Source organism: Pleurodeles waltl, chromosome 3_2 (genome assembly GCF_031143425.1).
Source record: "Pleurodeles waltl isolate 20211129_DDA chromosome 3_2, aPleWal1.hap1.20221129, whole genome shotgun sequence".
Classification (NCBI taxonomy): domain Eukaryota; kingdom Metazoa; phylum Chordata; class Amphibia; order Caudata; family Salamandridae; genus Pleurodeles; species Pleurodeles waltl.
The window spans coordinates 82,946,498-82,973,699 of NC_090441.1; the positions used below are offsets into that span (position 1 = coordinate 82,946,498).

General features: G+C 45.0%; 1 protein-coding gene across 1 annotated transcript in view; it reads right to left on the bottom strand.

Moving 5' to 3' along the window:
• LOC138286505 (BICD family-like cargo adapter 1) overlaps window positions 1-27,202 on the bottom strand; it is a 71,004-nt gene that overhangs the window by 32,527 nt on the left and 11,275 nt on the right. The window contains exon 2 of the mRNA XM_069226846.1: window positions 4,084-4,299. Within this exon, the coding sequence (XP_069082947.1) occupies window positions 4,084-4,299 (216 nt within the window). The remainder of the gene's footprint in view (window positions 1-4,083; window positions 4,300-27,202) is intronic.

The following is a 27,202-nucleotide window of genomic DNA, read 5'->3' on the forward strand; positions in this document are numbered from 1 at the left end:
CTCGGTGGTCGAAGTAGACTGGCCAATTGTTCTGTTCAGTTTTCTGTGGTGGGAGGGAGCATACATTTAGTAAAAACTGAGCAGCCCAATGGATAAAAATGGTTAGTAAAAGCCCTTTGTATATATACTTATGTTTTTTGGAAGCTGGTCATTTTCAATAAATATCTCGATTATTATGAAACATTTATGATAACCTAGTATACAGACATATTAAAACTCAGGGAAATTCAAGTGCCTTCAACTTTATTCTTAGTAAACTGTTTTTAAGGGTCACTATATATGTGTGCCAATACTTGCAGTCCCATATATTAAAGCCATGATCAATTGCGGTATGGTGTGCTAAGAACAAAAATGTCAGTAACAGGGGGACAAAGTAGATAAAGGTATTTGATAAAGGTTTCTTTTATTCATTTAAATATATATGTGTGTGTGTTTTACTATGGATTTTTCTTGAGTCTAGCAAGACATTCACAAACCTGCAGTACCACTTTTCCTTTAAAGGCCCTCTTGAGTCAAATGCAAAATCCTCAAAATTATTTCACAAAGGTGCAATACTTCATTGGTTACTTGGTGTTTCTCTCAAGCCAGATCCAACTAAAAACCAACAAACGTGCAGTACCTCGAGTGGTTACTAGAGGCTCCTCTCAAGTCACATGCCAAAGGCTGGAATTTGTTTCATGAAACTGCAGTACAAGTGCTAGTTACTAGATGTCCGTCTCAAATCAGTACGAAGTGCTTCAAATGACTGTCATAAAGCTGAGGGTGAGTGGCTTCAACATATATATTTGCATATATGCTTGTGCTGTTTTATTGATTTGTGAAGCTTTTCCATAGAACAGAAAATGGCAAAGTAGTTTATGCTAATGAAGCAATATTACAGAATTGAGTAAATTTCTTGATTTTTATCAAAGTCGGTGATGCCACCTTACTATACATGGATACTAGCAGTCACTGGTAATTACAAGAGCTTTCTTTAGGTGGGTGTATACTTGTGTACACAGAAAATGTTGTCACTGAAAGTGGAGCTATCCAATGGCCTAAGTGGGCTGTTTTTAGGTCCTACACTGTGTCCTCCGGTGTGAGAGAGTGTAATTGTCTGACAAGACCCCTTAGGCCACACCTAAGAAAGGCTGTCCTCAAAGAAAGAAACACGGCTCAGCGCCAGGCATGGTGCACACAGTGTGTTGCACACTCCGACTGACTCATTTCCGGTCTGGTGTTTTCAGTGACTGTGTATATTCGGCATATAGGTGTTGATTGTTTTACTTGGCAGATATGAGGCGGATGCTCACAGCGACAGCGCACTCCTAGTTTCTGACCTGAGATACACAGTGTAGTAAGGCGTAGAGTTGCTGGGGCACCTGCACATTCAGGTTTGTCGAGATGCTTCTCCGTGTCAGGTGCTTTTACCTGCAGGTGATACCCTTGGAAGGAGGGACCTAGGCTGACGTGGAAAATGGATGCGTAATTACAGTGCTGCGTGCCTCTGGGAGGAACCAGGGTAACTCCAAACATTTCTAACAGATTGAGGCTTTGTGCAGCCCGCATCAGCGGCCTCCAGGGAGGGAGCGGCGTCAGAAAGAATGGGGCTGAGGCCATGCAGCGGCTCTGACAGCGCGGTGTTTGTTGTCCGAGAGCCCAGTGTAGACAGTAACACAACGGCACAGGCAGTGCAGTACACCGACCATTATCAGTGAAGTACAAATAGTAATTATTTGAGCTGTACACAATCATCTGCTAGGTACAGAGAGAGACTGTTTCCGACCTGCACACAGAGGTTGTAAGGTTCTCTGGTCTAAATACGGAGAGTGTGAATGGTTCCGTGTGCGCAAATGTCTCAGCGGTGAAAACAAAGCAAACGAATGTTTCAGATCGATACAAAGGGTTTAAGACCTGAATACAGAGAATGTAAATGTCTCGGACCTAAATACAGAGGGTATAAATGTCTCAGACCTAAATACAAAAGGTGTTAATGTCCCAGACCTAAATACAGAAGGTGCAAATGTCTGAGACCTAAATACAGAAGGTGTAAATGTCTCAGACCTAAATACAAAAGGTGTTAATGTCCCAGACCTAAATACAGAGGGTTTAAATGTCTCAGACCTTAATACAGAAGGTGTAAATGTCTCAGACCTAAATACAAAAGGTGTTAATGTCACAGACCTAAATACAGAGGGTTTAAATGTCTCAGACCTTAATACAGAAGGTGTAAATGTCTCAGACCTAAATACAGAAGGTGTTAATGTCTCGGACCTTAATACAGAAGGTATGAATGTCTCAGACCTAAATACAGAGGGTATAAATGTCTCAGACCTAAATACAAAAGGTGTTAATGTCCCAGACCTAAATACAGAGGGTTTAAATGTCTCAGACCTTAATACAGAAGGTGTAAATGTCTCAGACCTAAATACAGAAGGTGTTAATGTCTCGGACCTTAATACAGAAGGTATGAATGTCTCAGACCTAAATACAGAGGGTGTTAATGTCTCGGACCTTAATACAGAAGGTATAAATGTCTGAGACCTAAATACAGAAGGTGTTAATGTCTGAGACCTAAATACAGAGGCTGTAAATGTCTCAGACCTTAATACAGAGGGCTTAAATGTCTTTAGACCTGGATACACAGGGTGCAAATGTCTCAGACGTCAACACCAAGTGTGACGGTCTCAGACCTGAATGCAGAGGGTGTAAATGTCTTAGACCCGGAAACAGGGAGTGTAAATAGCTGTCTTAGGCGCAAAGGATGTGCTTGTCTCAGAACTGGATACCGAGGGCCTGGTTTATGAAAAGTTAGCGCCGCCTTTGCGTCATTTTTTGGAAATAAAGGATATTTTGCGCCACTTTTTGACGCAAAGGCGGAGCAAACTTATAAAATATAATTATATTTTGTAAGTTTGCACCGCCTTTGCGTAAAAAATTATGCAAAGGCGGCGCTAACTTTTCATAAAGCAAGCCCTCAGTATCCAGTTTCTGTCTCAGGCCTACACGCTGAAGGTGTAAACATCTCAAACCTAAATACAGATGCTGTCAATGTCTCAGACTGGAATATGGAGTGTGTGGATGTCTCAGACTTTGATATAGTGTGTATGACTGTTTCAGATCAAGATACAGATTGCTTAAATAACCTAGACCGAGGAACCAAGGGTGTACATTTCTTAGACCTGGTCACACTTGATATACATGTCTCCCTCAGACCTAAGTACAGTGGATGTAAATGATTCAGACCTGGGTACAGGAGAAGTAGATGTTTCAGACGTGAATACATAGTAAATACAAAGTGTGACTGTCTCAGCCTTGGAGGGAGAGGGTGGAAATGTAAATGTCTGAGACCTGAATGCACAGCGTAAATACCTCAGACCTAATTACACTCTGACTCTGATGGCTCTCCCCTACCCTGATCGCACTCAGCAAATCACCTACTCAAGTTTCCTCTGTTGAACCCCAGACCTGCTGCAAGGATCCTCATCATTCTCACCTGTCTTGATGGAGTTCTGTGTCTCAATCTGCTCTTCGTGCCCAGCGGGTTCTGCTTTGCCCTAAATATCCAAGGCCCTCACCTGCTGCAGGTTGTCCTGGGCTGCAGCTCTGCCCCTCATCCCATTAGTAATTTCCCTCTGCTCCGATCGCCCTCACCTTCTTAGCGCCTACAGTTTTCCCTACAACTCTAGCCCTGCTCCTGAGACACTGATACTTTCCCTGTGTTCTGACTGCACTTGCTTCCTCGACCATTGCTGTGTCTCCACCAGGCACTGATTGTGCTACTCGGGCACTGATAAGCTCCAATCAGTCCTCAACACCCCTGACTTGTCACATGTTGGTCTTTCTCCTCAGAATGGGGCTCTGCTCCTCTGAAGAGAGAGTTGCTCCTAGAGGTATGCTGAGCTCATTCAGCACTGAGTGCCGTTGGCTCCTCAACTGTTGCAGTTTCTCCATCAGACTCAGGTTCTGCTCCACTAGCCGGGGCTTTGCTCCTAGGGATCTAATGAGCCTCTTGGACCTGATTGCGCTCGGCTCCTCATCAGTGGCTGTTCCTCTACGGAGCCATGCCGAGCCCGTCCGCCAGGATCACCCTCAGCCCTTTACCTGTTGCAGTTTCTCCATCAAGCTCTGGTTCTGCTCCCCGAAGCTCTGTTTGACGTTGTCCCTCTCCCTCTCAGCCTCCAGCACGGTTCTCTGCATCTTCTGGACCTCTCCTTGTAGGAGCTTCATGTTGGTCTCCAGCTCACTGGCCCTGATTTCCCATTCCTTCTCTCGCCCTTCTGAGCGCTGCACCATCCAGTACTGCTGCTGCTCCGTCTCCTGTAAGGGATAAAATACAGATCAGTATTGGTCCCTGCACCCTGGTTCTCACAGAAGTGGGGTGTCCTGTTGGGGAATCATATGGTTTCCCAAAAGGCAAGTGCTTGTAAAGGATTTTCAGGGCTTCGCAACCTCTGCCTTTCATAGGCACCACACTGTCGAGAAAGCACACAACTGCGCTGTGGGGGAGTCAGCCTTGAATTCCTACTTCAAAATCCTATTTTCTCTTTCTATGTTCCCCATCGCCTTTAAACCAAGGATACCCAATTATCGCCTTTATACTAAGGATACCCAATTATTTTCTCCCTTTCACCACCTTCATCACCTCAGCATATTCTCAATCAGGCTTATAATTACCTCTGTGCCATCAAGCCTTGGAAGAAAAGCTTTATATTTTCTTAGCTGGATTCTCCTAGAACAAAAATAGTCTATATGTCTGAGGCTTCTCCACCATTAGTGACCACCTCCACCATCCCCTCCCCCTCCGATACTCATTCCTCCACTCCAGGTGGCACGTACCTCAGCGAGTTGTTCATCTCACTCGTGCTCCGAACTTTGTTGACCACTTAGTCCTGGAGTTAGACTTGTGTTAGGTCCACATCTACCTCTTAATGCTGTTACATTCCTTATGAATTTGCTGGTCATGAGCAGACTGGACCATTGCATTAGCCTACTGAGTGAGCTTCCACAGCAGCTTCTCAGCAGCAGACTAAGGGGTGGGTAATTTAGGTTCCAGCAGGCGGTTCTGCAGAAATCAACCCTACATCCACCACATGGTAGCATGTCCACCCTATCTAGGGTTATCCACTGCTGAGACGCATGTCTGATGAAAGTGCCATCATGGTGGGAGCACTCATGTCAGAAACGAATGCCCGGCTCGGTGGGTGGCATTATAAAAACACAACAGCCCTGAGGCACAGGGAGCTTTTTACCCTAGGCACATAGTTACTTTTCCTTATAGAAGCGCATCACACCTCACATGCAGGGAAGGGCAGCATTGGGATGTCCACCCTGTATGTGGCGGACCACCGCATGCAACTGTAGTTCTGAAGATGGGCGTCTACCAGTTGTGTGCTGGAGGCTCCACCCACAGGCAATCAACAGTCTCTCCCACCACCAGATAGGGGCAGTGAAAAGCAGGATTGGTGGAAAATGACTGCCCCTTATTTATACCAGAGCGCTAACTCTGTCTAATCCTAAATGACTCCATCCTTGCCACATGTAGACATCTTTGTTTACCACTGTCATTCCCACCTTCCTTGTTCGAAGGCAGGCAGGCTGTTAATAACGCAGCCGGTAGGCCATCTGTTGTAATGAAACACTGATGCAAGGAAGGCAATATAAAGGGAGATTTATTGTCATAAGATTATCCAACCCATAAATCGATCCGTGCTCCGTCTCTCTCCTCAACCGATCTCCAGCTCAACCGTCCCTCACCTGGAACCTTCACGTCTCCAGGCTCCAGAATATTGATCCTGGAACTCAGGAGAATGCGAGGTTCCAGGCCTAGCTCAAGCTAGTAACAAGAACATCACAACACATCCCCTTCCCTTACATTAATAACTCTATGCCAATACAAGAATGCCAAAGGAGGAAAAATACAGTGTTAAAACAGCAATACAACAACAAAAAGTCAAGATATATAGTCTTTCATCCAGACTGGTTTGGAATGTAATCTGGATGAAACATTTGTACGTGGTAACTCTTTAGATATCCCCAAGAAACGATTTTCTTTCAAATCTTTCAAGGTAGAGGAACCCTCTGTACCCGTCCATCTCGTAATTCTGGACATGCTCCATGCATCCCCATTATCGAGAATCACAATATTTTTCTTTACTGTTCTGATACGGAAAGGACCTTTGAACGATGTTTTACCTTTGGCTTTAAAACACGGGTTTTTCACCCACACCAGGTCACCTACCCTCCACATCGTTTTAGCAACACAATGCTTGGCATCAAAACGCAACTTGTAATTACGTTGGTACTCCTCTCGGAGACCGGGTGCTTTATCAAATTTTTCCTGATCCAGATCAACCCGAGCTAAAGTGTTACTGAACCATGCTGGGAACAATTTAGTACAACCCAACCTTCCCCTCATGTACTCAAAAGGAGTTATATTTGTAATACTATTTGGAGTGTTACGATGTGCCCACCACAAATCTCTCAGAAGATTAGCTAAGGGAGTACTGCTTCCAATAGCTTCTTGCACACAAGCTTTCACCATTCTATTCATACGCTCTGCTAAACCATTGGCTTGTGGCAGATACAATGCTGTCCTCAAGTGTACAATGGCAAGGGAATCCAGGAAATGCTTCATGTCATGTGATGTCAATTGTACTCCATTATCCGTAACTAAATGACTAGGTATACCCTCTTTAGAGAACTCTTCCTCCAGAAACTCAATTACCGTACGGGTATCAATTGAGTTCACACATTTGGTCACCACCCATTTAGACGCATAATCCACCATAAGTATAACATAACGTTCATTCGGTGGTAAAAGATGGAAAGGACCCATGAAATCTAGTCCTAATTTCACCCAGGGTTTTTCCGGAATCTCAACAGGGGAAAGCGGGCTCTCACCACAACCTTGCTTTTGTCATTTTGTGGACAACTCATGCAATCTTTTACAACAGCCTCAACCTCACTGTCCAACCCTGGCCACCAATAAATGGCTCTAAGTCTGGATTTGGTTAAACTTCTGCCCAAATGCCCTTCATGAGCCAGATTCAAAATTTTGTTCCTCACCCCTTTAGGAGGTATAGATTTGTTTCCCCTAAATAACTCATTACCATTTAAGGAAAGTTCATCTCTCACATTCCAATAGCCTCTCAAAGAGTCAGGCATGTCCCTAACCTCAGGCCACCCTTTAACAATGAACTCTCCAAGTTTTTTCCTTTCCAAGTCTCTCTCCACTGCCAATTTCCACTCCTCTTCGCTGAGGGCCATCTCTCTAACCCAATTAATAGTAAACTCATCTTCAACCTCCTCACAACTGTCCACCGAAGAACGTGACAAATAATCAGCCACAATATTTTTCGGCCCAGGCACATATTCTACAACAAAGTTATATTCTAACAACCCCTCTGTCCACCTTCGTATTCTCGGGGTCAGCCCTTCATTTTTCCTAGGAGAGAAAATTTGGACAAGAGGTCTGTGATCTGTCCTCACCACAAAAGGTAAGCCCCACAAGTAAAATTTAAAATGCTTGACAGCCCACATGCAGGCAAGAGCCTCTCTCTCTATGACCGAATAGTGTTGTTCAGCTTCCTTGAGAGATCGTGACGCAAAAGCTATTACTCTCTCCTCTTGACCTACCCTCTGGACAAGAACAGCCCCCAAGCCTTTGATGCTAGCATCAGTGTACAAGTAAGTTTTTGCACACACATTAAAATGCCCTAAGGTGGGCATCCTCCCAATACAGTTCTTTACAAAAGAGAAAGCAGTCATGCAGTCATTCTCCCAAACGAACTCACAACCCTTCTTCAAAAGTGCTCTCAAAGGTTGCGTCACGCTAGAAAAGTTGGGGATAAATTTAGAGTAGTACTCTGCCAACCCTAGGAATGACCTTACATCATCTTTGTCTCTGGGTTCAGGTGCATGAGTTATAGATTCAACAAGTTCCAACTTCGGTCTGATCCCATCGCCAGAAATAGTATGCCCCAGGTATGTCACCGAAGTAACTCCAAACTTACATTTTTCCCTCTTAACAGTAAGACCAGCCTCTGCTAAACTGCACAAAACTTTCCTTAATACCTTGTCGTGATCAACTACTGTTTTACCATGAACCAATATATCATCCTGGAAACACAACGTTCCAGATATCCCTTCCAAAATTATTTTCATGACTCGTTGGAAACACGCGGCTGCAGAAGCCCGGCCAAAAGGCATCCTCAGAAATTGGTAAGCCCCTAAAGGTGTAATAAAAGAGGTGAGATGTCTGGACTCAGGGTGAAAAACAATTTGATGATAAGCTGAGGATAAGTCCAGAACACTAAACACCCTCGACCCACCTAGGCACGACAACTCTTCTGTTATATTGGGTAAAGGTTGACGATCTATCCATATGTGCTTATTAAGATCTCTGAGGTCCACACACATGCGGATGCTTTTCCCATTATCTTTGGGTGCCAATACAACCGGGGCCAACCACTCCGAAGATTCTATCTCCTCAATTACTCCGGCATTAAGTAATCTGTCTAGTTCCATTTTGAGAGGTTCCAACATCAACCTAGGTACTCTTCTGACTTTATGAACAACCGGCACTGCATTTTTAAAAAAAATAATCTTGTGTTCAAAATTTGACAGGCAACCTAACTTCTCACTAAACACACTAGGGAATTCCTTCCAAATCTCCATCAAATCGTCCCCATTGCTTACCACCATAACTTGGTTATCAGAATTGGGATCTAATTTAATACCCATGTCCCGTTGGTGTCGCCATCCTAACAAATTGTTACCACGTTTAGCTACATAGACCTTTCCCATGGTAACTTTATCTTGGAACTGAATCTTCATGACCCTATACCCAATCACCTCTATTCTGGTACCTCCATAACTGACTGGATTGATGTCAGGTTTGACAAGGGAGCCTATAGTTGCCCCGAAAATATCCTGCCAGTTCTTATCACCAACCATGGTGTAGGGAGATCCCGAGTCTGCTAAAACTGTAACTGTTCTATTATCCAGTTTAATAGTACACTCAGGCATGATCACAGGACCCTCATCTACTATGCCAGTATTGTGCTCAATAGAGTCAATCTCCTGCCCCACATACAATACCATCTTGTTGACATCTTCAGTGATACAATCTATATTGCTACTATCATTGTTGCAAACTCTAGCATAATGTCCCTTCTTCCCGCACTTCCTACACAATGAATTTTGTGCAAAACAATTAGGACTATTTGCTGCATGACCTGCATTGCCACAGCGGTAACAACGCAAACATTTAATGTCTCTCTTCTTTTCTTGGATGGATGCTTGTGCTTTACTACTACTGTTAACCCTAAGGACTTCTTCCTGTGTCCTAGGTACATGCACAGTAGAGAGACTGTCCCCTTCCATATGATTAATTTCTTTGATCCAGTTGCTAGTACTCTCCATTCCTTCTACAATGGCATTCGCCTCTCTCAAGTCAGGGTTCTTTGTCAAAAGTTTCTCTTGAACCTTTTTATTATTGGTGCAACGCACAAGTTGGTCACGAATAAGAGAGTCTGTAATTTCACCAAAATCACATGTGCGTGCTAATGTGCGTAGGGCTGCTACAAAATTCCCTACGCTTTCAATATTACCCTGAGACCTGGCGAAACATTTATGTCTTTCTAACACCACATTGAGTTTGGACTCAAAATGTGCAGCTAGGATAACCACCGACATCTCATAAACGTCTCTGGGTTCACCATCCGCCCCACCAATAGACAAAGGTTCCAGGCTGTCATATATATTTCTGCCTTCAATTCCCAGATTATGTAGAAGAACTGCTTGTTTCCTGGCTGGAGATAACTTTTCCCCACCAATGGCTAATATATATGAATCAAAAAGATTTTTCCATCGTTTCCATGGAAGAATGGGGTCACCTTTGTCCGATAAGAAAGGAGGTGGTTGTGACATTGTAGGTGTAGCCATGGTAAAACAATGGTCAGGCTTGGAAAAGACAAATAACAAAAGTTAGATACAGCCCAGTAGTTAATCAAAACCCCTAGAGAAAGTATATAAGTTCATCTCAAACGGAGGCGTATAATAATCCACCACTGTAAGCAGAAAAACAAAATTATTACAATCCAGTTTCCTCCTGGGGAACACTTTGCAACTTCCTGGTAAAAACTGTGGCGTAAAAGTTGCAGTCTAGTTGTTTTTTCTTTTCGTTTTTTTTTTTTTTCCTTTCCCTACTCTTCACTTCCTGCCGAAACCGGAACAAAAAGAAGCGGTCTAGCTTCTAGATTGCGGTCGTGACGCGAGAATAAGCGTGTTCTCTGTGCTCTCAGCACACAGAGGAGAGCGCGAGGGTGCGCAAGAGAAAGCGCGAGCCTCACCAAGAATAACGGCAGTCCGATGTTCCAGAAATAAAACAAAGCCCCGGAGGCACTCACACGACAGGACCAGACGAAACTTGAACTGACAACCTCAGTCTTCAGGTCCACACGAAAAGAAGACAGCTGACGGTAGCGCGAATCCAGAATTACTAGAAGCTTCCACGCAGAAGGTAAGTTTGTGGGTTCAGGGTTGGTTGGTGACTCGTCGCCAGTGTTGTAATGAAACACTGATGCAAGGAAGGCAATATAAAGGGAGATTTATTGTCATAAGATTATCCAACCCATAAATCGATCCGTGCTCCGTCTCTCTCCTCAACCGATCTCCAGCTCAACCGTCCCTCACCTGGAACCTTCACGTCTCCAGGCTCCAGAATATTGATCCTGGAACTCAGGAGAATGCGAGGTTCCAGGCCTAGCTCAAGCTAGTAACAAGAACATCACAACACCATCCTCCCTCAGATGTTCCACTGTGCCCACTCTTCGGATGTTCAGAAATAGCAGCTTCCGGTTGAAAGTTCAGAGGGTGTACGGGAAAGAATATTTACGTCAAGGAAGGGGAACAAATGTGTAGTTATAGCAAGGGCTTTGCGGTTGCTACAACCCGGAAGATCTTGATCTATTGATGCTAATGAAACTGCCCAGCCCATGAGAGAGAAAGGAGCTACAGAACCACATTGAAACTAAACCCAGCAGGAAAAGCATGTCTTGAAAAAACGGCTGCATCTGTCCTAGCGCCAAGATACTCTGGCGGGCGGCTGCGTAGGCGCCTTAGGGCATCTGAATTCGGGCGGGTGGGCAGACGGAGAGAGAGCACGTAGGTTTCACCTCCCCCCCCTGTGAGATCTGCCCAGGTTCACAAGCACCACTGACCCCGAAAGCCCAACCAGCCTGTAAGCTTTGCCCTCAGCAGGTCAACAGTTAATACGTTTGGTATATGTGTGCTGTTTGTGAACACCCATTTTGGCAGACAAGGGAGGAGAGAAGCGGTTATTTGTCGAGGCAGGGTTGGACTGCCCTTTAGGGCAATCGGACAGTGTCCCATGGGCCGGTCTGAAAGATTGGCGTGTGGGCCGGTTTTTTAACAGTTTGTGGGACGGTTTTATGGCCAGGTGGGTCTTTCCCCGACCAATGCATGCAGTTTCCCATACCTTTACTAACCATAAAAAGAGACCATTGTACTGAAAATAACAAAACAAGAAAGGACTGCTTTCTTTATACACTCTGTGTATGACAATTAATTTAATGTGTGATGATTTTATGTACGTTGAAGATGTAAAATAGTCCCTCTGGGCAAGCATTCTATAGAAGGTGGAATGATACACCAAGCAGCCAATATCACTAGGTGAGAGAAGTTACTCCTATGGACGAAGCCAAAGCTCACTTTATAATATACTTAAAGAATTAGCTCATTAACAGCACTGTGCTGTCAAGCCAAACCTAAAAAGTAACCAAGGCTCTAAAAAACATGTTTGCATTCTATAGTTTGCTTTTCTTGGCTTTGCTTTAGTTCTCGGCAGTAAATGGGATGCTGTTGAGGGGATAGGGGGTTATTTCTGTGATATCATTGGTGTTAGGTGTGTGTGAGGTCACTTGAGCTGTCCATTGCATTTTGGTGACCCTATGTTCCTGGGTTTGAACACAAGCCATACAGTTTGTTTCAGAATTCCCTTGTGCAGATCCAGCTTAACTCTTCCCAACAAGGCATTTTGGGCCTCCCGCACCTTCTGAGGCACCCCTGCTCACTCCCTTTTCTGGTCATGTTTGTGCTGTTACGGTTCTTTCTACTTCATTGCTTTACACAATCTTAAATATCTGACAGGGGCAAGAGTAAAGTAAAGTTTCTTTATCTTCCTCATTAAAACGTTTACACAATAGATGTGGATATTTGTGCCAATGAGGAGGACTTTCTGCCAGTATTAGAAATTGGCATTCTTTCTATAAACATCACCCCAGTGCCACAGATAAAGGTGTTTGTTCAATAAACCCCACACAAAGCACAAAACATGCTGTCTTCATTGGATGGCTCTGAAACACAGGAGAGAACGGTACACCCTCCCGACACAGACATACCACCATATCTAATCAAAACAGATTGGGTATATTAGAATACAACGAGCACCGTACACCAAAGACACACACTCAATACACAATAAACATCTCTACTCTAAATTCTGAATCACTTCAACCGTTCGTGAAATTGACTACAATCTTGCACACAACGAACTACAACACAGCCCCATGACTTCCTTGACCTATCACCATAATCATCTGACCCCTAAACCTTGAAGTAAAGCACAGCACAACCACTAACCACTCCCACATCAGAGATTCCACCCTGCCCACACTCACACCCTACACAGGAGTGATTGATGATGGATCACTGTCAATCCATGCAACAAGCACTCATGCACTAGAGCTGCTGCTGTTCACTCACGGGACTAGGTGACACACAGGAATCTGCTTTCTCTCAACTCTTGTCTCAGAAACTGCTCTGTGCATCATGAGCTGTTCAACAGGAAATGGCGATTGCCTCACACTCGTGTATTTATATAATGATTGGCCATATCCCTCAGTGATGCCACAATTGGCAAGATCTGTGGACCTAGCCATGAAGTTAGTAGTCACTCCTAAGGATGCATAGGGCCCAATTCAGAAAGGGACTTAGGGTTTGTAAAATTAAGAGTGCAAAATCTCTGCACTTGTGGTGTAATCACCACACTTGGGGAGGAACCTCCACGCTGCAGTGCTTAGTGCAGAGATTCTGCTATGAGGCTGTGCCCCCCGAGGATGGAGACTCTGCCCTCGTAACTTTATGAGTCAGAAGACCATTTGCGAATTGGGCCCTTACATTAAAGCAATCATGTACAGGCCACCACAATTAAAAAGGGATTTCTAAAATGACTTTGACGTCTGAGTCAAGCTCCTCAGTCTTTCCACAACGTTCGACACTATCTCCCATCTGTTCTTCATCCAATGCCTCCATAAGATAGGAATTCATGGAACAGCTCTTAAATGAATAAGCTGTCTCCTCATAGGCTGCACACAGTTGGTCTTTCTACAGTCCAAACCTCCAACCTGATCTCCTGCTTTCACGCCTTCAGGATCCTCAGGAGAGTCTTCAGGTGGTTTCCTCTCAACACTCCTTGAAAAATCAGACAAGTCCTAATCACCAGCAAGTTAGACTACGGGAATGCACTCTATGTAGAAATCTCTGCCCATGGAAACAAGAGCATCCATATTATCCACAACACAATGGCAAGACCTACATTCAACCTCCACCAAGCACCCACCTCAGAGACCTCTGGGCTCCAGATTGTCTAGAATGCAGCAGCCAGGCCCACACTCAACCTCTATCCATGCACGCACATATGCACTCACCTCAGAGACCTCCACTGGCTCCCCATCCACAAGTGTGTCCTTTTTAAAATACTCACACAAAAATACAAACCACTGAACAACCAAGGTCTGACTTACCTGAACAACCGCATCAGCTTTCACACCCTCACCAGACAGGTTTGCTCCTTCAACCTTCTGCTAGCTTCTTGTAAGAACTGGGTTACTGTTTGAGGGGGAAATAAACCCTACTCAAGCAGCAACCACAATCTTTGTCAAGGTGAGGCACAAGCAAACCCCAAATTAATCTGTGATCAACCGTCTGGTAGCTTGGCACTTAGTAGTCAGGCTTAACTTAGACGCAATGTGTAAAGTACTTCTGCAGCACTTCAAACACAATAAATTGAAAACACAACACAAGGAAAATCCTACACCAATTTAGAAAACTAGAGAGCTCAACTTAATAAATAAAACAAGACAAAAATGACAAGATTCCAATCAGTGGAACGGTTGTATGTAATTTGAAAGATTTAAGTGAAAATAGAGCCAAAAAGCCGAAAGCGCCAGTCATGGCCATCCGGTCATGCAAGCCTGCGAGAAAGTCGTAAGTTCAGACCAGCTGCGATGGAGCGCGGGTCGGATGCAGCGACAAGGTTAGTCCAGATGAAAGTTACCTTTTCAGTCCAGCGCTAAGAGTCCTGTTCGCTGTGGAGGGGGCCGTGAGGAGCAGGGGAGCGTCACAGATGGTCTTTGATGTAGCGCAAAGCATAGGCTTGGCTTCGCAACCTGTCATCATGCAAATATCCTGTTGTCGTCACTGGTAGTGGGGCCTGAACTTCGTTATGGCATTCCTCGCAAGCGGTCGATGCTGTAACATGAACGATCGGGGTGATGGAGCTTTGCATTAGTGGCTGCGAAAACTAGAAGGTTTTGTCACCAAGTGGTCCAATCGCAGTTGCAAAGAGCCAAAACACTTCAATTCAGTTCCACTGAGGGGCACAACTCGGGGGTCAGGGGTTCAGGTGGATCCGGGTGCCAGTTCAGGTATTTGGCAGCCTGGCGTGTCCCTGAGGCTCTGAACAAAAGGCCTGTGGACTAGCCCTGGAGTCACTCTGGGATTCCTCGATTCAGATGCAGGTCAAACCCCTCTGACTTAGGCAGGAGGGCAGCAATTCAGCAAAGTAGCATAGCAGCCCAGCAAGACAGAAGTCCAGCAGGGTACCAGTTCAGCAGAGTGGCAGTCCTTCTAACAGTACAGCAGTCCTTCTTCCTGGCAGAGTCTCCACAGGTCCATAAGTGTACTGAAGAATTGGTGTCTGAGGTCCAATATTTATACCTGGTGCCTCCTTTGAAGTGGGAAAAGCTTCCACAGGTTTTCCTTTGATGTGCACACGTTTTCTGCCTCCCCTGCCCTGGTCCCAGACTTACTTCAGGAGGTGTGCAGCCCTTTGTGTGGAGGCGGGATATGGTCTATTCAAGTGTAAGTAGGGCTGTGCCTATTTCTGCCCTCCCATCCTGCTAGAGATGGCCATCCAGGCACACCCAAGCCCTATAAGGTGTGTTGCGGTCTAGGACGAATACAAAGAGATCAATTGCCACCTACACCCAGGCAAGTGACCTAGTGACATGCTACAGATACTAAATGGCTAGGGCAGGAACATGACAAACTTTTTAAAAGTTACATTTTCAATTTTTTTATTAAAAAATCTGACTTTACCATAAAAGAGAAGTTTCCATTACAATTCAAAAGACACCAAACATGAACTGTTTACCTGTTCCTATTAAGAAGTTACAGTTTATTAAATGTAATAGGGTAACTCTAATGTTATCCTGTGGTAGAGGTAGGCCTTGCAATAGTGAAAAACAAATGTAAGAGTTTTTCACTACCAGGACATGTAAAACATAAAAGTGCATGTTATACTTTTCAAATACATTGTATAGTTTGCACTCTGCTCTGTGTACTGTTTCGGGCCTACCCTAGGCCTACCATAGGAGAGACATATATGTACTAAATAGGAAAGTTTATTTTGCCAGGTCAAAATGACAGTTTGCACACACAGCAATGGCAGGCCTGAGACATGTTTAAAAGGGCTACTCAAGTGGGTGGCATAATACATGCTGCAGGCCCAATAGTAACATTTAACTTACAGGTCCTAGGTACATGTAATACCCCTTCAGTAGGGACTTATAAGTAAATTAAATATGCCAGCTGGGGAAAAGACAATGCTACTATGTTTTCAGGAGTGAGCACATGCACTTTCGCACAGGTTAGCAGTGGTAACACGCACAAAGTCCCATGGCCAGCAAAAATGAGTTTTGGTGTTGGGATTATGAATATTTTGTGGATATAACTAAATCAAATTGCATACATTGACGAAAACTCGACAATGATATTTGCCTTATGGGTACCCTGGCTGCAAATGTATTTGTCAGACTATTTTATATGGTACTGCAGGAATGTTATTGACAGTGTGTGCTATGATTTTATTTTGTAAACAGAGTTATTATTTTGTATTTTTGTATGTTACAGCCCCGTTGAAGCTCTTGTATGAGCGAAATGTGTTGGCTGTTTTAGCTGTTTTATCATGAAGAGACTAGTAAAAAACTGATATTAAATAACACCAGCTGAGAATTTCTGGAGCCTTATTGTTTGAACTTTGAACAAAAGAATGTCTTGTAATTGATTAAGAAAACATTGCCTCTGTTTTCTATGATATATTTCTAAATACTGGAATACTGGAGAGCTAACCCAGAAAGGTGGACAACGATTGAATACAAATGGAAAGGGAATTTATTAGTAGTGCGGTGCATTGGTCTTAAGCAGTCCTAGCTATTTGGCTTGTTACAGCAATAATGAGATCAGACAAAATGGAGGAAGAAGGCAAAAGGTTTGAGGGGCAACCACTCTAAGGTGGGCACGTCTAACACTTCTAGATTTATAGCATCTGAAGAGCCAGAACCGACGCCACCCTTTTCATTCCGGGCTGCTAAAGCCTGGATCAAACTTTCAGTGCTTGTTTTGAGCTGGTGGTTGCCGGTGGGGACCACTGGCACTCTTTTTTGAGGACCAACACTTATTTTCCCTCATCATACATTTCACAAGAAAGGGAAAAACACACAGAAGGAAAGGAAAGAGTAAGATGGAAAACCATCAGCAAGGGAGAATTTAGGAGCCTGTATCAGTGAGATTAAGGGGCAAGGTTTGTCTGGTAGTGGATTAAAGAGGCCTGAGGTGGATTCAGGACTATGCAGCCTTGGTATTCAGTGCGCTGACATTTAGTAGCTGTGGCCGTGGGCCTCTGAGCAGCTTTGGGCTTCGCCACTCCATATTTTACAAATTAAACACTGCCAACTCCCCTTTCACATTAGGTCTGCCAGCTCAGTCTGAGAATTCCGGAGGAAATGCAAAGCACGGCTCTTCGATTAGACACTAGCTGCTGCCCTCCTCCCTGTGCACAATGCCAGGATACCCCCCAGGTGAGACGCGAGCTCTACAAACACACATAACATAACCTAACATGGCATTCTGCAGAACACACATCACCGTCTCTCACTCCAGTCTTACAGGTACACCATAAACTGGGAACAAAGTAGGTGTACTGCTAGGCACACACGGTGGAGTATGCGTGACAGAGGCTGCGCCTGCCCGTACATTTCCCATGGGGCAATATTACCCCACTTAAAAAAAACTTGGGTGGTACCCACCTGTGGGCATTATTTGACATGGGAAATGACGGCGAAGTAACAATTGTATCAGTATGATTGGCGTGAGCAAGCGGTACACACCCATACTACCAACACTTTACTATAAGTGTGAGTGTTTAAGGGGAGCTGTACGGTCCTGATGAAAGCCGCATAACATTTTGCACTGAAACCTGTTGACCCGGGGATGTGGAAGGCAATAAAAGCTCCCCCTCACATTCTGCCCTGTTTTTAAAACAGCCAAAGGTGCCCTACTAATAAAGGCAATGAAGGCTATCTGAACTTTCCAGCTGCATTCAGACCCCTGGCAAGTCGTTAGAACTGCCATCAAAGTGAACCTCCAAAGAGGGCTGCGACATCGCAGGTCAGTCAGCACTTCCTCTGGCCTAGGTACAGTCATTCCTGCTTGAGCTCAGTTTTCTGGGCCCACTGTCATTTCTACGGGCCCTCTAACTGACAGTTCTGTGCTCCTTAAGTGTCAGTTGTGTTGCCTTTTTTCTCCGCTTCTAACTTTAGTATCTACACTACCGAAAGACCGCAGCACAAGACTGGTGCAGGCCGCCCCTGGGTAAAGTCCGTGGTAACGCTTCGAAAATAATCTCTGCGGAGGAGTTTATGGCTCTGAGTTCACGGTATTGTTCTCCTCTTCCCCTTCCTGGTACAAACAGCGTCGCTAAGAACCATCCGGAGCGCTGGTTACTAAGCAAACCCGGAGCGAGGTCAGGGAGATCCGCGCTAATTCTCGTGAGAATTGAAAAAGGAGGGAGTTGTGGCTGAGGTGAAGAAAAACAGAAGAAGGGCAGAGAAAGTGGTCTCTGGGATTCCACACGGGGTTGGCTTACTAGGCAGAGGTGTATCCCTCAGTGATGTGGCACCGTGGTACCCTTAGAGAGTGGGCAGCCTGCGAGCCTTAGTGACTGAGCAGCCTGGGATCCTTAGCGAGTGGACAGCAGGGGCCCCTAAGTGACTGGGCAGTGCTGGTCCCTTGGCTCTCCCAGTGAGTGGTCAGCAAGGGTCCCCTGGTGAGTGAACAGCATGATTCATTAGTGACTGAAAGAAAGTGTCCCTTGGTTAATGGGTGGCACAGGACACTTAGGGATTTAGCAGCATGAATCCAAAGTGAGTGAGCAGTGTAGGTCCTTTGATTGTAGGGCAGCCTGAGGCCCTTGGTGATGTGCAGCATGTCTCTTAGTGACTGGGTCCATGGGAAGTATTTCTCTAGGTGGCTGGGTATCATAGGTCCCTTAGTGATTGGACAGCACTGGTCTCTAGGTGCAGCGAAGTATGTGCCACTTGGTCACTGGGCAGCATAAGTCTCTTAGTGACTGGATAGCACTGGTCTCTAACTTCAAGGGAAGGATGTGTCTCTTGGTTACTGGGCAGGATAGGTCCCTTAGTGACTGCATAGCACTGGTCCTCAGGTCCATGGTAGGTATGTGTCTTTAGGTCACTAGTCAGCATTGGGTCCCTTAGTGATTGGATAGCACTGGCCTCTAGGTCCATGGGAATTATGTGTCTCTTGGTGACTGGGCAGCATGTCTCTTTAGTGACTGAATAGCACTGGTCTCTAGGTCCATAGGACATATGGGTCCCTCGGTGACTGTGCAGCATAGGTCCCTTAGTGACTGGAGAGCACTGATCTCTAGATCCATGTGAAGTGTGTGTCTCTTAGAGACTGATCACCACTGGTCTCTAGATCCATGGGAAGTGTGTGTCACTTGGTGCCTGGCAACATGGGTCTCTTGGTGACTGAATAGCACTTGTCTTGATAAGTGTGTGTACCTTGGTGACTGGGCAGCATGGATCCCTTAGTGACTAGATAGCACTGGTCTCTAGGTCCATGGGAGGTGTGCATCTCTGGGTGACTGATCACCACTGGTTACAGGTCGATGGGAAGTATGCGTCACTTAGTGACTGGGTAGCCTGTGTCCCTTAGAGACTGATCAGCACTGGTCTCTAAGTCCATGGGAAGTGTGTGTGTCTTGATGAATTAGCAGCAAATTCTCACGCCCTTGAATGTTCAATGGAGACCCCTTTGCTTTTTACTGTGCAGTTTATTGCAGTTCCTTGTTTGTTATAGCTGTTGTAAGCTTTATTAACGTTAGTTCTACTTCGGAGATAGAAGCACATAAAACCAAAATTTACAGTGTTAATAAACGCTGGACAGACACATCCAGGAGAATAAGAAATTTAAATAAAAATAAAATCACGTTTAGCGAATTCAGTACAGGATTGAAATAAAGGAAAATGTAAACAGGTGACTCATAACTTTTTGAGACCGCAGGTTCCTCGTCAGTGACACGGTCTGGGTGTAGTGTTGGCCACAGGTCTGGGGCTGAGCATACAGGAAGCGCCGCGAGCATGAGTCACGTGATACTTCGGAATTTGTGAAAACCTGGCTGCTGTAAAACGAGAAAAGCTATTTGGGTCTGGGAACTCGTTTTTCTGCTCAGTAGGGTGGATGTCAAGGACACAGAGCTAGCTGAAAACCACCCGTATGACAGCGTGATTTAGGATTTAATGTATTTTTAGCGGGACCATAAACAATGAAACTAGAAGCACATAGTGTTTCAGCAAATACTTGGCTCACTGGTGTCCAACGTTGGCCCAGAACAGCCTGAACTGTGCTGGCTTCTCAAACTGTCCCCATAAGATGAATTTACATACAATGAATTTAAAGGGAAATCATTTACAAAGTTAGTGCTGATCCTGAAACTCTAGCAAGTACCCGGGCGTCCCAGGGATTAAGTTCTATTTCACAAATAGGTGGCATTTATATTCATTCTAAACAATTCCACTCAGCCCTGATCCTGACCCGTCAACACTTTGATTTCACAAAGGCACTTCCAGCAAGAAGAAAACGAAATTCCTCTGCCTAAGGATGGTGAAAATACATTTCAAGCTCGAGTAACAGTATTTCAAAGTTACCCCCAAGTGTACAGGAGTTTACAAAACAATTTCTTAAAGCTGAAACGCTCTATTGTTTTGTACCGTTTATATAGTGCTTCATATCTCTAAAAGAGCCCCCCAGCACTTTCTCGATGGCGGAGTAAGTGGCTGCTCTGTTTTTTGTCTATGGCTGTTAGGGTTTGTGTTTACTACGTGGCTTATGTGTTTCTGTTGGATGTCATGCGTGAGGTTCAGAGGTGTGTTCCAAAAGTGTGACGGCCACTTGTGGCCTTCACTCAGGGGACAAGTCTTTGCTGCCGTACGCCGCCTGGAGGACGAGCAGCTGGACAACAAGGGGAAGCTGTAAGCTTCAGGGCAAGCATAGGGCCCAGCTCACTGAGACCTGCATGGAGGGTCACTCAAATAGTCAGCCTGCCCAGGAGCCACAAGGATCTGCAGCCAGGCTGACCTTAGCCAAACATCTGAAGCCAGATCTGCAATGTGGGAAGGTCAGTATGTTCCATTGTTGTGGCTGATCATCTTGGAACCCTCATCCTAATCCTTATTGCTGCAGAGGTATTGCAGTTTAAAGATAATACAGGGCCATGTGTTACTGGTGTGCTCCCCTCTTGGATGATTCCAGACCAGAGGAGGCCCCTTTGGACCCAAAACTCAGCCATTCTAGAGAAACAAGCTCCTAGTGACTGTAACACTCTTGGGGTACACTGTGAGACACTGTGTTTCTGCCATGCCTTTTCACCATGGACTGCTGCAGGACCTCTCCGGAGTCTCTACTAGCTTCACGAGTTGAAACCATTATCCCTGGAGATCCAGCATACAAAAGACCCAATTTACTTGATTTGATCAGTTTTTTACTTGCCAGCCAAGGCAAACTTCAAGCCCTGCCACCGTTGTCCTGATACACAAGCTTTCCTCCCATGGCATCCTACCACATGGGCATCCTCTGGTTAAGGGTGTCCGAAGTAAAGTGCAATCCTTTGGTGGCTCCCATTTAAATCTACTTAGAACCTGTAAGAGTCTTCTGACTCAACATTTGCTCCTACAATGCTCCCTGCAGGACAGCTGACGAGCACCTGACTTCAAGACTCGGAGACAGCTTCGCTCACCCACACTCGAGAGTAAAGGCTCCAGTGCAATCTGGCATTGCCGTCATTTATTGTATAGAGGCAGAACTTCCCTTATGGAAACACCTTGTGAGGTAGGAAGCATTTTCCCTGGATAGCCCAACATTCGCACCAGTGTCTGACAAAGTCATCAGTCTTGAGTTATCTGGGAGATGCACATGCTGTTCTTAACAAGGGAGACTCCATCACCATCAGTAGGGCAATCCACTTATTGAAGTCACATATGGAAAACAAGTAAAGCATTCAATGTAGGACATGTTTTATAAAACATGCTAAGGACAGTGTCCGGTCCACGTCAACAAGAGGGTTTTTAGGCTTCCTATTCAGCGGGTGTCAAAAAAGGACCACAACTCCTTCTTCAGGGAGGTATACTGTTATGTTGATTTTTATAGAACACCAGTCACTAAGAAGGGGTCCAGGCACTAGGGCAGGAGTGTAGGTGTGTGGTCCCCAAGGTGCTTATACGAACAGCCAGGTTTTCAGGGAGTCCACCTACATTAAAAACTCAGTAAGTCCACTGGGTCATTAAATCCATGACCCCAGGAGAAGTTACCATAATTTTTAAAGGACTCGTAGCTGGAGCTCTATGCTCTTCATTTGGAATGCAAGGCCCTCTTATGGTTCTTTTATGATTGCATTTTTTGGGCCGAAATATTTTAAAAGAAAAACTCAGAGGCACATTGGTTATATTAAAAGAAATATATATTTCTCTGACTATTTAACATTTTTAACCCACAAAGTAGTAATAAATACTATGCTTAAAGAGTCACTGCCGTTTTTTTAATTAAAACGTTATTAAATTCTTTCTAGTAATCAATATTACTAACGCTACATTGTGTGAATTACTGCAATATACATTAGATTACAAATATTGGTGATTTTTGGAGACACATGATAGATCTGCATGATTATATATATATATATATAGATATTGATATTCTCAACTGCTGATAAAACCAATATGCTCACTTTTTATATTTTGGTGTTGTGACTCTTTGACAAAATCAGTTAGTCTGCCTGCGTGCAGCTAGGACCTGCAAGATGAATCACACACTACATGCCAGAAGGCCTGTGTGGCACAGGGTTGGCTGCTCACAGGCCAAGCTCTGCGGCCATCCCTATGCTTTGCATAGCCGTGTGTGGGGGAAAGGGGTTGGCTGTCTATGGGGGTTTGATGCAGCCAAGCACTGCAGGTTTTGGCTGCCTGCCTGAAGTTGGCTGCAGGGCCTGATAACCTGTAACTGGGCAGCACACTCATTTTGTGATTGGGCACAGGTGGAATCCCTCTTCTTTTGACTGGACAGTTCAGGCACCTTTGCTTATGACTGCAAAGTGTAGTTCACTAATGCTTGTACCACATGTGCAAGACTAGTGTAGTATAAAACCGTTTTTCTTGTGATTTCAGAAGCTTTGAAAAGAGTGTGATCACTGACCCTTTGAATAAATGAGTATTTTTTACTCTACGCTTTCGAGCTCATTATCAGGAATGTGTATTACACCAGCTCCATGTAGGAGCAACGAGTATGTCCTCAACTTTCCTGCAGTAAATCGTAGGTCAAATGCTTCTGATGTTCTGTATAGAACAAGGTACGTTTTTAAAAAATCCTGGCTAGCTTAGTTGGCCAGCCTTAATGATCCTTAGCAAATCTCTTTCTCTTTTGGTGCCCCTGGTGTTACCAAAGTGGGATATAGTGAGAATATATGAACAATTAGATAGAGTATAATTACTGATTTTGAGTTCTATATACCCAATTACATATTTGCAGTACTTCCTCAGAGCCATATCTTATACCTACGGCTCTATCTCTAATCCTATCCTCTTTCTTTACAAAGCACTTAATACAGAATTGTCTTCTGCCGAGTTTAGTGAGCCTCATTCCTTGCTGGAGCTGCCTTGCATCTTTCATATCCACTCACTGCTCCGGGCCTTACACCACTTCTCTCCATTCCTTGACCAATCATTAGAGGTCTGGTTTTGTTCTTTCATTTCTAATCGAGACCGGGCCTCATTACAGACCGCAAGAGCTACTGTAACACACTCACCTTTCTAGAAATCTCTGGCTGCCGCACATCAATTTCTCATGTGCGACAGCCACTCTCCGTGCTTGGAAAGATGATAGTCTTTCTCCCGCTCTCAGACTATTGGCCTCATTACGGCCCTGGCGGCCGGCGGTACACCGGCGGTAACACCGCCAACATGCTGGCGGTGTACCAGCAATGTATTATGACCGTGGTGCATTAGCCACTGCCATATCGCCGGCCCCTCCAATCGACCGCCAGGCGGTCAAAATCCCCAGGGCAGCAGTGCAAGCATTATTTAGATTATGAGTCCCAAACCGCCAGCCTGTCCATGGCGGTAAACACTGCCATGGAAAGGCTGGCGGTAAGGGGGACTCAGGGTGCCCCTGGGGGCCCCTGCACTGCCCATGCACTTGGCAAGGCCAGTGGAGGGCCCCCCTGGCAGTGAAATACACGTCAGGTGCTGCTGCTCTATTATGAGTCGGCTGCAATGATGATGTGACTTTTCCGCTGGGCCAGCGGATGGAAACGCTGTTTTCATCCCCTGGCCGAGCGGAAAAGTCATAATAAGGAGCCACAAATACTGCCAGCACTAGTGGTATAGTGGAGCCTGCAGCTTTGGTGGTCTTTTTGTAAGACCGCCTAAGTTGTAGTTCTAAAAATCAAGTGCCAAAGGCAAGGTCCGGTAGTGCCTGTATTAAAGTGGTTTGATAAACTTTGGACGAGGTTAGGTGCCTCTGAAGGTGCCTGGTAAAGTACTGCTCCAAAATCCTGGATACAGTTCAGTGCTTCGGCTATTCATGAGGGTCCGTGTGTGGTGAAAAACACTGCTGCCTATCTACAGCGACAAGCACAAGCTGCTCAGGTTGCACCCATGAGGGTCAGGTCTGCCCAGGGTACATGGATGTGGAAAATTGAAGCCAATAGACATGAATTATGTTCAGTGCTGTTTGAGACACCTGGTCAAGTGTCAGTGATGTTCAAGATACCCGATGTAGGAAACCAACTAACCAGTCAGTGAAAGGAAGCACGACTACAGCTTTTGCTGACCATTAGCTGAGCTACCACAATAGGCTAGTGCGATAGGCTGCAGATTCGGGTAGGTGACTCTAGGGTAAGTCCCAAAATATTAAATTAACTCAATTAGTGTCCTCCTTGAAGATCCTTTAGGGTGAAGAAAAGATCTAGGCCGGAGAAAACCATTGAGAGACCACGGGTGGATACTTATTTGATTCTCTTGGAGAGAAGACCTCGGCCAGCATTGGCCGTCAGCTGTGCTAATGTCAGTTTCAAACCTGGGATAAATGTTGCCGTAATTAGAGTTGAAGAGACTTTGCAGTGAAGCAAACATACCAAAGGGCGGGAGCACTCTGACGCTCTTAGATTGTTGCAGCTACTTCACCCAGTTGGTTATTAATGATGTTTTAAAATCGCACAGAGGGCTTTTTGCTGTAATTTTCTCACAAACAGTTATGGTTGCACGTTTTGAAATGCACATATCTTGCGCATATTGTGAAGGCTTTCTTCAGATGACAGTGTCCCAGCACAACACCAGGCTGGTGCCAACAGATGAAGTGCCAGAGATGTATTTTGTTGACCTGACAAATCCTTACTTTCGCTTCAACTTGACGAACTGGGCATTACAGCTACCATGCAGAGCTTCACGGGGCTGTCTGCGGACAAAAGAGCAAGGCACACTCATGGTGTCAACATGAACGCCAAGGGAGTCCTAGGGTGGAGGACTTGAGATAGATTTTTCTTATGCTTTTGACACATCTTCAGAACAACAAGGACAAACCAAGGTGTCTAGTTTATTTCTTCACGGGAACACACTGTCTCCAAGACATTGCAATCTTGCAAGCAGCACAAGTTTGGCACGATACAGGGATATTTCTGTTAAGTGATTGGTGTAGGTTTCATGTGACGTGAGTAAGCATTAGGGGATGTCTCCTGTCCATCTCTCCTCCCAAGCTTTGTTACATCGTAGACCTCACCTATTCTCATGGTAGTTGCATGGTGGTTCCTATCATCTAAAGGCAGCTTTCCCGAGGAGGTAAGGGGAGTCTCTTTACCACTCTATCTTTCTCTTTGTCTCTTATCTCTCCGACTCGAGGTCTCTCTTTCCCAGCCTCTATGTCTCGCCTTCTGACTCTAGATAATTCTATTTTCCTTTATCTCACTCTGTTTCTGTCCCTTTCTTTCCCTCTGTCTATAGTTCTTTCTCTCTTTCTTTGTTCCTGCTCTCTGGGTTGAGGCCTCTCTGTGTCTCTCTTTCTTTCTCGATCATTCTATTTTTCTCTTTATCACTCTCTTTCGGTCTCTCTATGTCTCTGTCTCTCTCTCGATCATGTTCTGTCTCACTCTTTTCCTCATAATTCTCCCTCCTTTCTCCCCCCAGCCCCACATCATGTCTCTTGGATGAAAGGTTTCCTGGCTGGAGCTGCACAGACACCCTGCGGTTATGGCCTCTGTATTTTTGATGAGGCAATCATTTCTTCGGGTACAACACAATACAATCCTTAATCTCCAATTGTTGGGATAATTACCACACTCCTGGGCTAACAAAGGTGGGCATTATTGTCAGATAACACATCAGCCCTTTGGCACTTATATTCCAGACACCAATATTTATTGTTAAAGTGGGAGCTGGAAAAAGTGCGGTGTTCCATCGTACCCCTAGAATTCACATTTAGAAATACATTTAGAAACACCCGGTATCAAATTCTACACAGCAGCGTACTAATTTCCTGTGCTCCGCCTTTAGTGCATAGAGCTATTCTAGTGCTACAGGTATACATGCAACTATAATGAAGGGCCTCATCTGTTGCGCCTAGCTGCCCTCAGGTTGGAGGGCTGTACAGGAAAATGATGATGATGATTATGAAATATTGTAGCTTGCTAGTTTCCTCCACTGTGCAGTTGGTACCCAGCACTAGATGACGGTCTATGTTGACACAGATGCTACTGTTACGTTTCGTGTAAGTGAAATTACACTGTGGCTTGTGCAAGGGTGATTACAGCAACGTCGCCTTGGAAACAAGTATCCCACCTTACTTACGCTCTCCTGCATGGGGCTGGTTTGCAACCATGCAGACGTATTGCCTGAGTAGCATCAGTGCAGTTTGTCATTACAGGAGCGGGCTTGACAAATCATACAGGCTCCAAGCTGTCATTGGTTTCACAAACTGACACCAACAAGTGACACATTCCTGGGGATACCGCTGGGGTGAAATATATCACTTACCCCTCAACAGCACTCAGCGCAGCTAGTGGTACTTGGATGACCATTGGTGCTGCCCAAGACCTCTTGGCGTGGATCACTTCTGTCCAAGGAGTTTTTCACCAGAACCTGAAGTCACACACACACTATTGAAGAGTTCCTGAATTTGTTCTCTACAGACCAGGATGATGAGTACTTGATCTGAAATGCGTAGAGGTCTCAGGAATAATTCAGGTTTGTTCCAAGTTCCGAGTCATCCAAAGTAACTCCTATAGCTACAGATGTGGTGGTTGGGGCCAATGGTGGGCAGGATAAATGGTGCTGGGGCACGTCTCCACCTGGCCTCTCTCAACAGACGTCAGGCCACAGGGAGGCAGATTCTGATGGAATAATCAGGGCCTGTTGTTTATGGTCCCTCCCAGAGTTTTAGGCTTTTTTTTATTTTGAACGAAGCCAAAATCCAATAAATTGGTATTCCCACTAAATTAAAGTCATTTTAACACATCTTATGACAATGTCTAATTTGTATCAAGAACAGAAATATGCACGATAACATTGTT